Source organism: Pteropus vampyrus, unplaced genomic scaffold (genome assembly GCF_000151845.1).
Source record: "Pteropus vampyrus isolate Shadow unplaced genomic scaffold, Pvam_2.0 Scaffold144, whole genome shotgun sequence".
Taxonomy (NCBI): domain Eukaryota; kingdom Metazoa; phylum Chordata; class Mammalia; order Chiroptera; family Pteropodidae; genus Pteropus; species Pteropus vampyrus.
Window position 1 is genome coordinate 762,406 of NW_011888925.1, and position 15,105 is coordinate 777,510.

Genomic DNA, 15,105 nt, shown 5'->3' on the forward strand with positions numbered 1-15,105 from the left:
GAAGGGACTTAAGCATCTGTGGATTTGGATATCTGCAGGGGTCCTGGAACCAGTCCCTCAAGTATACCAGGAGGTACCTGAAGTTTTGGGAGAGTCAAACGTTATATGTGGATTTTCAACTCTGAGGGCATTGGCGGTCCCCAATGCCTGTGTTGTTCAAGGGTCCGCTGTATGTTTCTCGGATGGGCTAACATTTTATCTTCGTCTAATAATTTGTAGGGAATTGTCGTAGTTAGTATTTGTGGGGTAGGCAGACCAGGGCCCAGGAAAAGGGCTGAGGAGGCCTCTGGGTTCTCCTTGGTACCAAGAACCCCCACTTTGGTTGCTAGGACAACCGGCAAGTCGTGAGGTCACCACCAGTGGGGGTGCCTGAGTCCTCTCCACTGAGGCATCCTCAAACCCGCTCCCCAGGCTGTGTGTGCATGGGGTGTGAGGGGAAGGGCAGAGAGGAATGTGGCTGGCAGCTGAGTCTGGAGGCCACTATAGAACCCCCCCTCCCCCACCTCTACCACGTTCATACGTGGGCCCGAGGATGGAGGAGGCAGCCTCTTGGAGGAAATAAACCTTCTGCACCAATGTATAGAGATACAAGCTTATGGTTGCCAAAGGGAGAGGGATGGGGGATGGGTGGGAGAATAAAATTTAAAAAATAAAACCAAAAACTCCAGGGTGATAGAGTTCATGCCGGCTGCCCTCTCCTTCTGGCAGATGAGGATGAGCAAGCAGCAGGCCCACCCCCGTCCACTACAAATGCCTCTAAATGATGCAACTGCACAGTGTCTGTTGCATGAGATCATTCACAAGTATAACTTTGCTCTGGCAAAATATATAAGTTTATGCCAAAAAGTGGATTAAAGTCCAAAACATAAGACCTAAAACTACAAAACTCCTTAAAGAAAACGGGGGGAAAGCTCCTCGACGTTGGTCTTTGCAACGATTTCGTAGCTACCGCACCGAAAGCATAAGCAACACGAGCAAAAATTAATGAGTGGGACTACATCAAACTAAAAAGCTGCAGCACGGCAAAAGAAACAACCACATAAATGAAAAGGGAACTTATGGAATGGGAGAAAATATTTGCAAATGATGGATCTGATAAGACGTTAACATCCAAAATATATAAAAACCCATACAACTCAATAGCAAAAAAAAATCTGATTTGAAAATGGGCAAAGGACAAAAAAGACATACAGATGGCTAATGGGTATACAAAAAGGTGCATGGCATCAGTAATCATCAGGGAAATGCACTTTAAAACCACAATGAGATATCACCTCACACCTGTTCAAATGGCTGTTATCAAAAAGACGAGATAAGTGTTGGAGAGGATGTGGAGAAAAATGGAACCCTTGTGCACCGTGGGTGGCAATGTAAATCCGTGCAGCCACTGTGGAAGGCAAAACATTAAAAATAGAACTATATGATCCAGCAATCTCACTTCTAGGTATATATCCAAAGGATACAAAATCATGATCTGGAAGAGATATCTACACTCCCACGTTCATTGCAACATTATTCGTAGTATCCAAGCTGTGGAAACACCCCGAGTGCCCATCAATAGATGAATGGATAAAGAAGATGTGATACATACATACATACATACATACATACATACATACATATATAATATTATTCTGCCATGAAAAGGGAAGGCAAGCCTGCCATTTGTGACAACGTGGGTGAACCTGGAGGGCATTATGCTCAATGGAATAGACAGAGAAAGGCAAACACTGTGTGATCTCACTTAGATGTGGAATCTAAAAAAGCCGAACTCATGGAAACAGAGTAGAACAGTTTGCCAGGGGCTGAGGGGTATAGGAAATAGGGAGATATTGGTCAAAGGGTAAAAACTTTCAGTTTTTAGACAAATAGGTTCTGGGGATCTAATGTACATCATGGTGACTATAGTTCATAATACTATATCATATATTTGAAAGCTGCTAAGAGAGTAAATCTTAAATGCTCTCGTTGAAAAAAACAAACCAAAACAGAACAAAACAAAACCCCAGCCCCTCCACAGCAGGGCATGACCCTCACTCCATCCTCAGCAGGCCCCCGTGGTCAGATGCTGTTCCCTGATGCCTTCCCTGGGCCCTGGCCCACTCTTAGCTCATGTGCGAGGCAGCCAGGGTGTCGAGGGAGTCACAGCCTCCCCCAGCTGCCCCTGGAGAGATGAGGAAGATGAAGGTCTACACGGGGTTCCCAGGAGGTAAAGCAAGGACGGGGCTCAGGGCCCTGCCACCCCTCCAGCCACTGCATCCCAGCAAGAAGAGAGAGGTAGTTGCACCCTCCTGCCACCCGGAGTTGTGTTCTCGTAACACCTGAATTGCATCCCCTCCCCACAGCAGACATGACACCGTCCCACGTGACTTCTCTGCAGGCCTCGGGGCTTTTGAACGGTCGCTTCACCTCGCTGGGCTTCAAGCCAGTGAGTGCATCTTGCAGCTCTCCTAGAGTCATGGGGGACCTGGGACTTCACTGTCCCCAAACCCCATCGGAGCCTTCTCTTGACCACTTGGAAAGGGAGAGGTACCACTTGACATTCCTGCACTGCCATTGGGCCACTTGCCAGGGTGTTGGGTTTAGAGAGAAGACTGAATTGGCCAAAAGGCAAGGGAGGGTCTGGCCAGCTGGAACATTTTGGGGTGGGGGGGCCTTGAGGTTTGAGGAGTGCCCCTCAAATCACTCAAATACAGCCTTTGTCCTAGCCCCGGCTGAGCTTCTCCCCGCCACAAGCTGCCACACAGCCCTCTTGTGGGACATACTGAAGTCTCCACCACTGTGGGGCTGCCAGCCACTGACCTGGAGCTCAGCGACGCTTGTTCAGGCTGGGGGGCGGGGGCGGGGGGGTGCTCAGGCAAGAGGTGCAGGCACAGCCATGGGCCAGTCTGGCAAGCCGATGAAAAAGCCCTGGGCCTCCCAGAAAGAGCAGTCGCAAAGCCTAGGCAGCTGTAGCAGACACACAAAGCGGACTCAGGTCAGAGCTTTAGGACTTGGCTTTGAGCTACAGCTCCCCACACTGAAAGCTTGGTTATTAGGATTTGGATTCTTCTGTGAAAGGTGGGGTCTGTGGGGGCAGGGGCCGCAGAATTCAAGAGCAACCACAAAAGGCTCCCCCCGAAGGTATCGCTATGACAGCTCCTTAGAATGAATAACCCCTTAGTAAAAAGAGGCTATGTATAGATGGCCAACAAGCACATGAAAAGATGCTCAGTATCACTAATCATCAGAGAGATGCCAATCAAAACCACAATGAAGTATCACCTCACAGCCATCAGGACGGCCATTACCAAAAAGCGCCACCGTCGCAGGCATTGGAGAGGTTGTGGACAAGCTGGAACCCACGCACGTGGCGGGCAGGATTGCAAAATGGCGTGACTGCTGTGAAAGGCAGAATAGAATTTCTCCCCAAATCAAAAATAGAATGACCGTATCATCCAATGATTTCACCTCTGGGTACATCCAAATATCCAACGGAGTGGGGAGCAGGGTCTCAGAGAGATACCTGCACCCCATGTTCACCGCAGCACTGTTCACAACGGCCAAGAGGCAGAAGCCACCCAAATGTCCATCGACGGGTGGACAGATAAAGGAAGGTGGTTTATACACATACATGCAATATCGTTCAGCCTTAAATATTTTGAAAGAAAATCCTGTCCCATGCTCCGTGGATGAAACTTGAAGACATTAAGTGAAGTAAAATAAGCCGGTCACAAAAAAGACAAATACTGCACGATTCATCTTATACAAAGTATCTCAAGTAGTCCACTTCATAAAAGGTAGAATGGTGGTTGCCGTCGGTAATGGTGGGAAGGGAGGGACTTATTTAATGGAGACAGAGTTTCAGATTTGCACGATGAAAAAGTTCGAACATCTGTTTCACAACTATGTGAATAGACTTAACGCTACTGAACTGTACATTTAAAAAAGGCTAAAGTGGTAAATGTCACGCGTTTTTTTACGGTAACATATATGAGAAAGGGGGAGGAGCCGCGAAGGTCATTTAGTCCAATCTTCCCAACTCTCAGGTGAGAACACTGAGGGCCAGGGAGGCGTGACTTGCTCAGGTGCACAGCCCTGGCGGGATCGGATCGGGACAGCAGAGTAGTGCCAACGTCGTGGCGGGGTGGGGCTCAGGCTCGAGGTGGGGCTCAGGCTCAGTGGTCCGACTCGGGTGCAAGCTTTCATGAGGTAGCTACATGTGCCAGAGGCCCTTAGAGAAGCCCAAATGGATTATCGAGAAAATTCACTCGAGAGGAATAGCTCCTGTGTGGCCGATGTCAGCTACCTCTCCCCTCCCACCTCCAAGAGTCGAAGCCCCGAGCTCTTCCAGAATCCCTCACCCCCACCCCAAGCCAGCAGAGCAGGGGTGGAGACGGCTTAAGTGGGGACAAATGCGGGTGACAAACCTAGATTCAAACTGGCTCTGCACGGCCTGAGCCTCAGTTTCTCCATCTCTGAAAAGCAGGGAAGGGCCTAACTGGTTACCAGGCACATGGCAGGTGTCTAGTGAAAGGGGTCTAGGATGCTGGTTAACACTGAGGGCTCTGGAGCTGAGCTCATTCATTCCTGTCCTGGGCCTATTTCCTCTGCATGACTTCTTGGTGCCCCAGTTGATTCATCCATAAAATGGGGAAAATAGTGTCGGGTTGCTGTGAGGATTAAACGAACTTGTTTTGGGACCGAGCCCGGGTTATATTAGCTACTATCGGGAGATACTGGGGCCACAGTATGTGTATCCCCCGGTCCCTCACTCCCCTACCTGGGGTGTCCCAGCTAGTGTTTGCTCACGATGGCCCCACTTGGGCCTGACAACAGAAGTGCTGTCTGTTGCAGAGGCAAGCAGAGCAGGTCTGGGGTGTGGGACCCTCTGCCAGGCCTCTGAAACATTGCCTGGTGTCCCCTTGGCCCTGGTGTGGCTGGGCCTGGGGCACGGGAGCTGGGGGCGGGAATGGGCAGTTCCAAGGCCCAGACCTTCATCCTCCTTCGTCCCCTCCATTGCTACCACAGCCCCTGTCTATGCTGCTGGCAGACATCACCAATCAACTCCACCACTGTCCTGCACACCCCAGGCAGCCTCAAAGCTTGGCCTCTGAGCCCCGGGCTTCCATTAGACTGAGGCAGGGAGACTGGAGGGGGGTGTCTGCCCAAGACCCCCCATGAAGCAGCAGCAGAACAAGCTCTAGCACCTTCTCCTGTTCTCCCCGACAGCAGCCACATCCCACAGCCCCACGGAATGCTGGGGAGGACTCAAACGGTGCTCCCTGTAGCAGTCCCTTCAGGATTTGGTTTAATCCTAAGCACGAGGGTGGGTGGGCAAGGAAAGGATTTGGTTTCATTCCTTTAGATGCCCAAGACTTGGCCCGAGCCCCAGGGCGCAGGGGTGCAGGCGCGTGGCTGCCGGCCTCTACCAACAAAGGCTTCCTTTATTAAATAGAGATCGCATTACATTCCTTTCAGAGGAGGAAATCGGACATGGTGAGGGATGTGTCCAGGTTGTACTTGGGTCCCGAGTGGGCTGGCAGCGGGGAGGAGGGGCCTGGGTCCTGCCACCGCCCCACCCCACCCCGGTCCTGCGTACAGGTCCTGGCGACCTCAGGCCCTGTTGTCTGAATGGTCACCCACCGCTGAAAAGAGGCATGATGTCCTGAGGCTCTGTCCGTGTTTTGCTTTGGGAGAAAAGTACCCCCGTCCTCCCAGCGGTGGTGGGGGCAGAACCTCCTGGGGCACAGGGCTCAGGTCGGGGACGGGGGACGTCAAGGGTGAGGGTGGTGGGAGAAGCCTTGATCCAGCTTAAGAACGCTTGGGGGGCAGTTCTCAAGCAGATACCTGTTGATGTGGATGTCCCTGCCAGCCCCTCCCATGGCAGGCCCACTGGGGCAGTCCAACAGAATGGGCACCTGAGAATGAGGTGAGGGATGGCCACGAAGGGGTGCTGGTGGCCCCGGGCTTGGGAACTGGGGTGGGGGATACTCCAGAGATCAGGCCACACAGCACGGTCCCTTTCTGAGGATATGGCAGCAACAAGGCACCTGCAGACAGCACCTCCCAGGACTAGGGGTGAGGGGTACTGGCTGCCCCAGGGGTCCCCTCACAAGTGCTGAGCCCCTGAGCATGGGTCCAGGCTCCTTGGTCTTTGGTACTTTCTGGAGAGTCTCCTGGTGGCTGCAGTACCACTAGGGAAAAGAGAAGGGTCACCTCGTGAGGTCCTGTCTGTCCCGGGATGGACATTTGGTACCGGCTCAGTGCTGCCTCTGTAGCCTAGCCATTAGTCTGTTCAACTTCTGGCTCAGGGGTGGCTGCAGAATTCTGTCTTCCTGCTGTCTGTCCATCCTGGGGCAGGTGTTGGCTCCAGCTCTGAGCCCCGCTCCAGGCCCAGGCCAGGCCCTAGGCCTCCTGGGGGAAGAAGCCCAGCTTGGCCAGTGACATCTCCTTGCGCAGCCTCGTGACCTCCCAGAACATCGGTTCTGCTGCAGGCAGAGAAAGGGTGGACAGCTCAATGACAGCTCAAGGTCACCCCAGGCAGTCAGCCTGGCCCCCTTCCCGGCTTTGGGCAGGGCAGCTGGCGGGCACTCTAGGGCTCCCCAGTCTCTCAGGACGGATGACCTCGGTGAGTGGCTGGACGTCTCCGAGGCTCCACTCTGAGGCCTCGGAAACTGTTGAGTACTGAACACACTTAAAGGATCTATTCTGCACTGGAGGAGGAGGTGATAGTCACTTCCACAGCCTGACACAGATATGCATGTGCACAGCGCCACATACTCCACATGCTCCAAATGTGTTCCAATCCCACCTCGCTGGGAAAGCACAATGACCCTGAGTAGTAAACAGGGCCACAGTGTCAGCCCATGTACCTGGAAAGAGGTGGCCCCTCAGGGCTCATCCCCTGGCCTGGCTTGAACTTGACCTTCAAGCTAGGGAGGAGAGGCTCAGACTCCAAAGTGGTTTGAGAGGAGACACATCAGGGAACAGTTTGGAGAAGCGAGAAGCTAGGCTTTGCAGAATGGGAGGCAGAGGACAATGGATGGAACCAGGGCACAGTGGGAGGCTGGTGTTCAGGGGACCATGAGGAGGCCACACCTTGAGGGGAGGGGATTCGCAGGAGAGGCCCCATTGAAAGGCCTCAAGTGCCAAGTCAGTAATAGGGAGTTGTTCCTGCGGGTCCCCGGGGGTAGGGAGAGGGTCTGGGCAGGAGAAAGCTGCCAGACCCAGGTACGGGGGTGGCATTGGGCTGGCTTTCCTGGTAAGGCGGGGCCCATGAGGCTCCTTCTGCAGCTCATCTCAGCACCAGGAGGCTTATCAGCCCTTTACTAACACACAACCACCCCACTCACAGAGTCCAGGCCTCAGAAGCGACAGCAAAACCCTCGGGCTGATTCTGTTGCTGGCCCACTACCGTGCCCTCCCGGGCGCCATTCCCACTCTGACCACCAGAGGGCGCTCACCGTCCTGCCGCACCAGGCCCTGCTGGATGTAGCGAATGTAGGTGAAGAAGTTGCACACGGCTGTGATCTGTGGGCAGGAGACGGGAGGGTGTGACCAGGCTGCAGTGTTGTCCAGTGGGCAGTGGGCCCCCAAGGGAGGCCATGATCAGGGGACGGCAGGAAGCAGGGAGGTTCTCTCTCCAGGGTCATGCTTTGGGGACAGAATTCTTCTCCCTTTGGACTCCATACTCCTGGGTCCCTTCAGGGTGGGGACCACATCCTAAAACTTCACGCGCTCTCATCTCCCATACCAGGTCCGCCCAGCACAGCGCACAGGCAGGCCTGTAGGAAGCCAAGTGCTAGATGTAATTTTTCTAGACATGGGCATGTCCGACATGGATCCTTCTGTTAAACGCTGGTTGGTATCGGAAAGGGTGAAGGGGACCAGTGGCCACCAAATATGGCTCTGGGCACAGATGCACGGGGCGAGGGCTGCGGCAAAAAGATTCGATTCCGAAGAGGGAGACCCCAGGTCGGCTGAGGGGCCGCGGGAACGCCCCTTCCCTTTCTAAGGCTCAGACTCCTTTTGGGTAAATGAGAGCCTGGCTCACTGCTGGGGGGCGGGAGCGGGGGGGTTGTGTCAGGACAACATGCTCCAATGCCCTATGGAAGGTGTCAGGACCGAAAAAGCTATCCTCACTATACAAATGCCCAACGATGGGGCCATTTGTCAGCTTTAGTCCCCATGAGGAGCCTCTAGCAGGTCAAGGGGAGACCTTTGCACCGAGCTTTGGAGTTTTCCTAGCATGTTCTATTTAATTCCTTACAATCCTCTTCAGTCTATGAGGGGACAGAGGAACGGGAACCATCCCGCCCTTACCCTGCATCTTGGTGAGGTTGCCTGATCCAGCCTGGGTCACATGGCCCAAGAGGGTGGAAGCCGGGCATCGCAGAGGCCCCTCGGCACCCATGGCTTGACTGTCAGCTTGTGTAACAGACACGCCTCAGAGCCCTTCCCGAAGCCTGGGGCCAGAAGCCTGGAGCTACAAGCTAGTGTCTCTCCCTTGATTAGGTCACATTAGACAACAGAGATAATGGACGTCACACCCATGATTTTGCAAAGCAAGGAAACAGACATCCCAATCCTTGAGCCACAAAGGAACTGAATTCTGCCAACAGCCCCATGAGCTCGGAAGAGGACCCCGATCTCCAAGAAGGATGCAGCTGTCTGACATGTTGATTGAGGCAGTCCAGGGGTCCCTGAGCAGAGGACCCAGCTAAGCTGTGCCCAGACTCCCGACCCAGGGAGATGAGGATAAATGGGTAGTTTTCAAGCCACCGAGTTTATGGTAATGTGTGATGCAGCAGTAGCCAGCTAACACACCTGGCTGGGCTGTGTGCCCTGAGTCAGTCTCTGCACCTCTCTGAGCCTGCTCTGTGGATCGAGGTTGTGCTGCCAAGCCCAGGGATCAGAGTCTCAGCCCAGGGGGCTCCCTAAAGAGCCAAGTAACACTCCAGATGGGTGACTCACCCTGGCCCGGGAGGATGGCGAGATGTAGTAGTGGCTCTCAGAGTCCCCGAGCCGTATTCGGTGGCGACAGGCACGGGCCAACCCACTCAGGGCGCATGTGCTGGGGGAAAGCAGAGGGGGTCGTGGGGGCCAGCTGGGGCTTGTCCACCCAGCTCATGCAGGAGGCTGCAGCAGCCAAGAGGAGGCACAGAGGGAGGGGCAGCAAGCAGACATGGGAGTGGGACCTGGCACCCTCTTCCCCCGCCCAGCTTCCCAGGGAGCCCAGAGCCAGGCCAAAGAGGGGTGGGGGCAGCCCCCAGAAGCCCCTGGGATGGACTGTTAACCAAGCTGGACCCTAAACACCCTCTACAGCCTCAGCCCCCTCTTCCTGCCCAACCCCCCTGCTCCAGCCGCCGACTAAGTGGTGTTCCGTTCACACGCGGCTTCACAAACTTGTTCGCGTTCTGTTCCCTCGGCCCGAACGGCCCCTCCCTACTTGGCAAACTGCTATTCATCCTTCCAACCCGGTTCAAATGTCCCCCTCCATGATGAGGCTCCCCCAGGGGGCCTCCCTCCAAGGCCGAGGGGAAGCACTCCCCGATTTCCGCCCCTTGCTCTACTCTGGCTAAGCCGTTCTGCTCCAGCCCTGCTCAAAGTCGGCTGCGTAGCAGGAAGGACGAGATGCCAGGGCTGTTTGGTTTTTCACTAGCAGAATGCAGAGCTGGCAACGGACATCACTTACGTGTCGTTTGGGGCGCAGAACCCACCGTGGGAGAGAGCGGGAATGGGAGGGGGATGCCCATCAGGCCAGCCAAGAAAAGGGAGACCCCAGCTCCCGGACTCCCTGGAGAGCCTGAGGGTCCATGACTAGGGGCAGGATGGGCCAGTGGGCAGAGCCAAAGATGCCTCTTTGCCCTAAGTGGGGGAAGCCACTGTCCCTCTCCTAGCAGGTGCCCCTATACCCCTCCTGGGCCTGGCCTGCATGCCACAGCCCCTGCTCAGCCCCGGGTGCCACGCCAGGACCCCCACAGGCAGGCCTGAGGTTCAGTCTTCCCTGGCCACCTCCTCAGCAGAGTCAAGCTAAGTGGAGCTTTCCAAGTGGGCGGGAAGGGGCGACGGGAGCTAAGCTTACTTGGTGCTGCCATACTCGACTGCGGCCACCTTCACTGTGGGCAGTGTTTGAGAAGCCACGGGCTCGATGGTGAGCGTGTTGTCCTCCACAGCAGCCCGTACCAGCGCCGAGAGCTGCGGCAGACCAGGGCGGCAGGCGGGGTGGTGAGGGGCAGGCCTCCAGCTGGGGGGCTGGGCCCTCCGGCTGGCCGCCCTCCGCTCCGCCTCACCTCCTGTGTGGTGAAGTCCAGGCAGGGGCCCACGTCCTCCCGGTACACCCTGTCCAGGAAGGGGCTGGTCTTGTCCAAAGTGGGCGATTCCCTCCAGGCCTGGAACTCTGCGAACAGGGTTGTGTCCACCTGTGGAGGAGGGCAAGCGGGGTGGGCGGTCAGGGGGCTGGGGGCCAGCATGGCAGAGACGGGCAGCGCTGAAGGAGGTGGCAGCCAGGGCAGGTGCAGGGCAGGCCACAGCACGCCAGTGGGCCTGTCCCCAGCGGCCGTGCAGACCTGAGTCCCGAAGAAGAACCCACTTTCTTCCCTTTGCATCAAAGAATTGAGAACTTGAGTCTCACTTCCAGGTGTGTTTTCAGTTTCCTGGCCCTACGGGGTTACAGACCTGGGTCCAGAGCCTCCCTGAGGAGAGGAGGTTGAAGAGGGACCCCGCAGGTACACGCAGGTAACCCCAGGCACACACAGGCACATGCACACAGGAGGGAACACACACAGGCTCTGAGGGGTGACATCCTGGCCGCTCCGGGGAACATGCAGAATGAGTGAGGCTGGGAGGCAGGGGGGTGGCCCCCCTCCAGAGGTATTACCTGTCGGGAAAAGGACAGAGAGGTAGCGAAGGTGGGGGCTGTGGGCGGCTCCCCAGGAGGGAGCTGCCAGGTCGGCTCGTAGGTGAGGTGAACTGCCTTGCTGGGGACCACGCAGAGGAGCAGAGAGAGGAGCGGGGCCAGCCCAGGCTGGGCCGACAGAGAGACAGACAGACAGACAGACAGACAAGTGAACAGAGACAGACAGGAGGAGGCAGATGTTAGCATCCAGTTGGAAGCTCAGAATTCAAGAGATGGAGAAGAGGCCTCCCCAGAAGCTCCAGAGACACAGGACAGGATGGAGCTGGGGGGCCGTCTTGGTGTCTGAGACTCCCAGGAAGCCGAACCCCACTAGAGCTCCCGCGGGTGCTTGCTGGGTGCGGCCTTGAGCTGAGCCCCTGACATCCACATCTCATCAGTTCCTCTAGGTCCTCAAGAGTCCCCATTTACCAAGTGAGAGAACTAACAAGTGGCCCCACTTGCTCAAGGACCCACAACCAAGGACATTGTAGTCCATTGTCCAGCTTGAACCAAGGACCCCATGTACCCAGCTGCAGAGGGGTAGAAAGTCCCCAAAGGCCATGCTTGTCTGGGCACCACAGCCAGAGGATGCTGAGGACTCTCAAGCCCAGAGCTGTCACCAGGTAAAGCCCTGGGCCTCAGCACTGTGGCCATGGGGCAGGCCCAGCAGCAGCCTCTTCAGGCAGAGGGAGTGTGCGACTCTGCAGACCCCTCGGGGGCAGGCCCTCAGGCCCAAGGCCAGGCTCAGGTGCAGAGCACGCCACCTACTGCTTGGAGGGGCGGGGAGGGGGTTATCAGGCCCCTCAGATTGTGCACCTGGAGGCTGAGGGCCAGAAACCTCATATCACAAGGAGCCTGCCCAGCCCTCATGGCCAGAGGACACACAGGCCCAGAGAGGACAGGACAGGCTACAGGTCACACAAGCAAGGAGGAGCAGGCCTGCTACCCACTGGGCCCCACTGCCCGGCTGACAGCTGGACCGTCTCCCCTTTCCGTGTCCACTGTCCGGCCTCTGCCCCTCACCTCTCTTCCTTCCTTGTCCTGGGTGAGAATGTGGCCTGCAGCAGGGCACACGGCTGGGCAGAGGGTACTGCTGGTGCTCTTGTGACGGAAGTGGCCCTTGCGGGGCCCGGCCTTGGTGGGACTCAGCAGCTGTGGGTGCAGCTCGCGGTTGGGAGATGCTGGTGTGGACGTGATGACCAGGGTCTTCAAGGCTGTCACCTCCGCCTGCAGCATGTCGATCTGGCCAGAATGAGGTGGCTGCCAACCTTCGCCCAGGGTTAATACCACCCTGGCTGCCACCGCCTGCCACCCCAGCTTAGGCTACCCCCCCCCACAGCTCTAGCAGCAACTAGCATCTAATCCCGCCAGTCACCCCTGGAACAACCTTTGAGATGGGAACTGAGATATCCGTCTTATAGATGGGGAAACTGAGGCTCAGGGAGGCGACGTGGCTCGCCCAAGGTCGCACTGTAAGCCGGGACTCCGTTAGATGCCCACGTCTGGGAGCCTGGCCGGGCCTCCCACCGAGGGGGCCCCAGCAGCCAGGAACAGCCCAGCCCTCATAGTTTGTGGATGGGCAAGCGGACTCCAAGACAAGAAGATGCTTGCTCAGCCTCCCACAGCCAGACTGAGGTTTCTGCTTTGTAAAGGGAGTGCAGGAGGACGGAAAGTAAATGACAATAGCCACAGGATCCTCCCGGCCCCTAGAAGGCCCCCGCTCCAGAAAGATCTCTGCGGTGCCGTGGAATTTCAGCCGCATCATCTCTGCCCCACCCTTCCGGACCTCGGTTCGCCCATCCCTGGGGGCCCCACCAGGCCATTTGAGGGTCTGATTGGGTAGGAGGAAGGCAGGGCTTGCGGGCTGGGAGGCAGGCGGGAGCTCTGAGCGGGCCTGGGCAGGTGGGGGCCTCACCTTGCCCCGTGCCTCCTTCAGCTGCTTTTCTGATGCCGCCTGCTTCATGTTGGCTTCTCGAACCATCTTGTGGGCTTCCTGGGAAGAAGGAGTGCTGAGGAGCCGATGGACGCCCGACAGACCCAGCGCCCAGCCTGCCCCCTGGCTGGCCGGCCACCGTACCTCGAATAGGCTGGCCGTCAGCTCCTCCAGCTCCTGTTCCAGCTGCTCCCGGACCTTGGACAGTCGCTCACACTCCTCGTCCTTCAGCTTTAGCTCCTGGGGGGCACGAGGCGGGCGGCTGTCAGCCCTCAGGAGCCCCTGGGCCTGACATCGAGGGAACCAGGCGCCCTGACCAGGCTCCATGCCCCGGGTCATCTTGCCAGGGCCTCTGGGCCTTAGCCTGCTTCCTCTACTGCCTTAGTTTATGGTGCATGTTCCATTTAGCTCCTGGCGTGAGGTTGAAACCCCAGTTGTCAGTCCATTAGAGCCTGGAACAGGTTTTCAGAGGAGTCAAGGCTTCTAAAAGTCATTTAAAAGTCACCAGAAGAAGTGGTCTGTCCTTTTGTTTGGACTTACCTCATGCCCAGCACAGGCCTGGCAAGCAGTTGGCCTTGATGGGTGCATGGGCTCTCTGGGCATTGGGTGAGAGCCCGCAGCTCTCCCGGGCGGCCCCCTCCCCCTCAGGCCCCCACCTTCTGGGCTTTGTGCAGCTCCTCCTTCAGGAACTCCGAGCCCTTCTCGCGGATCTCCATGGACGAGCTGCGCAGGCGTGACACGTCCAGCTGGGCGGCTGCAGGACCCTCCTGGCCTTGGGCCTCCTCCACTGCAGAGGTCTCTACCGGGCCTCCAGGGGGCTCCCTGTGGCTTTTGCAAGAACCCACACTCTTCCAGGGGACAGAGACAGCTTCAAGAGGTGGCGGGTGGCCCTCGTCTGAGTGGGGCTGGCTGCAAGGCAAACAGCAGACATAGGGTGGGGTCCTGAGACTTGGAGAGCTGAGCCCAGGGATCCACCCTGGGCAACGCACCTGCCACTCTGGGCTTCAGTCTCCATCTGTAAAATAGGGATGCTCCCAGTGAGGCCATCACCAGGATGTCACACGGGCAGAATGACAAAACACGAGGTCTCCTGGGGGCAAGGACAGGATTCAGACATCTTTGCCCTCCACCTCCTCCAGCCCGGGGCCCAGGGTTGTATGTGGCACACATTAGGCAGTCAGCACACATCAGGTGCTCAGTTGCGTTTTTCCAACAGGTGACTTCAATGCTTCAGTGCTGAGAATCTGAGTATCCACTTCCATAAAGTAGGGACAATCCCAATGGCCCTACCTCAAGAGTCACTGACCGCATAGATCGTGCATAAGACCGTGGCACACAGGAGGCACTTAAGCGAGAACTGCCTTTTCTGTTACTGTTAGTGCAAATTTTATGCAAACCGAGGGTGGATCAATGAGGAAGGACCCAGCCTGGGCAGGCAGGGCTGAGGCAGGAAGTTTCACAGCTGCGGCAAACAGCCCAGCAAGGCAGGCCGACTTTCTGTCCCCTGGTCCTTGTGGAGAGCGGTCTCAGCTCTCCGTCTGTGACTCCAGGCAAACAGCTACCCTCCCTGGGCCTCAGGACCCTTTTCCCCCTGAAGTTGAAGACCCTGGCGGCAGTGTGGGGTGGGGGCCACCAGCGCCTCTGCCCTCGCCTTCCTCCTGCCCATCCGCACCATCCCCCTTCGTCACAGCTGACCCTGAGGAGGCAGGAAGGGAGCAGGCTCTGCTAGTGGTGGTTTGTGCCAAGACAGCACCTCTGGACTCGCTCACTCAGCAAAAGCTGGCGGTTCCTGAGCCAGCAGCTTCTGAGCCACAGTGGCTGGGCTGAGGGTGGGGGCTGGGCCAGGCCAACCGGTAACAGTGGGGAAGCGGTGGGGAGGGGGCTCAGAGGGCCCCACACAGGAGGGAGGGAAGACAAGGCCAAGGCGTCATGGGATCCAGGATAGCTGAGGGGAAAGTAAGAAAGACAAGGCTGGGGGCCGGTCCCTGTTCCTTGTCTTCGGGACCCTGGGATGGTCACCAAGCAGCCCTGAGTCTCAATGTTCCTCTAGGATAACACAATTCATAAATAAACAAACAAACAAATAAATATATAAATAAAACCTGGGCACCCAGGGACTCCAGCAATGAGTCCATTCCCAACTCTTCACATGGCCCTGCCCAGCCTGCCCTCGGCTCTGGAACTGGCCCAGAATGTGGCCTCAGGGTTCCTTGGGCTGGGTCCTGCCTGGGAGGGACGTGGGGCTTTGATGAATAACGTGGGAGCACACATCCATCACACCGTCAACGGCATT

At 56.9% G+C, this 15,105-nt stretch overlaps 1 protein-coding gene across 4 annotated transcripts in view; it reads right to left on the reverse strand.

Annotated features, from left to right (window-relative positions):
- Nucleotides 1-5,408: 5,408 nt before the first annotated feature.
- RAB3IL1 (RAB3A interacting protein like 1) overlaps nucleotides 5,409-15,105 on the reverse strand; it is a 20,196-nt gene continuing 10,499 nt past the window's right edge. For 2 of the 4 annotated variants that reach the window (XM_011368619.2, XM_023535834.1), the window contains exons 2-10: nucleotides 13,469-13,721; nucleotides 12,957-13,052; nucleotides 12,795-12,872; nucleotides 11,903-12,121; nucleotides 10,275-10,403; nucleotides 10,067-10,179; nucleotides 8,956-9,055; nucleotides 7,446-7,512; nucleotides 5,409-6,470 (exon numbers count right to left, since the gene is read on the reverse strand). In XM_011368619.2, the coding sequence (XP_011366921.2) occupies nucleotides 6,388-6,470; nucleotides 7,446-7,512; nucleotides 8,956-9,055; nucleotides 10,067-10,179; nucleotides 10,275-10,403; nucleotides 11,903-12,121; nucleotides 12,795-12,872; nucleotides 12,957-13,052; nucleotides 13,469-13,721 (1,138 nt within the window). In that variant the 3' untranslated portion in view covers nucleotides 5,409-6,387. Of the gene's footprint in view, nucleotides 6,471-7,445; nucleotides 7,513-8,955; nucleotides 9,056-10,066; nucleotides 10,180-10,274; nucleotides 10,404-11,902; nucleotides 12,122-12,794; nucleotides 12,873-12,956; nucleotides 13,053-13,468; nucleotides 13,722-13,801; nucleotides 13,903-15,105 lie in introns of those variants that run through there. The other 2 variants (XM_023535833.1, XM_023535835.1) reach the window with 2 other exon arrangements.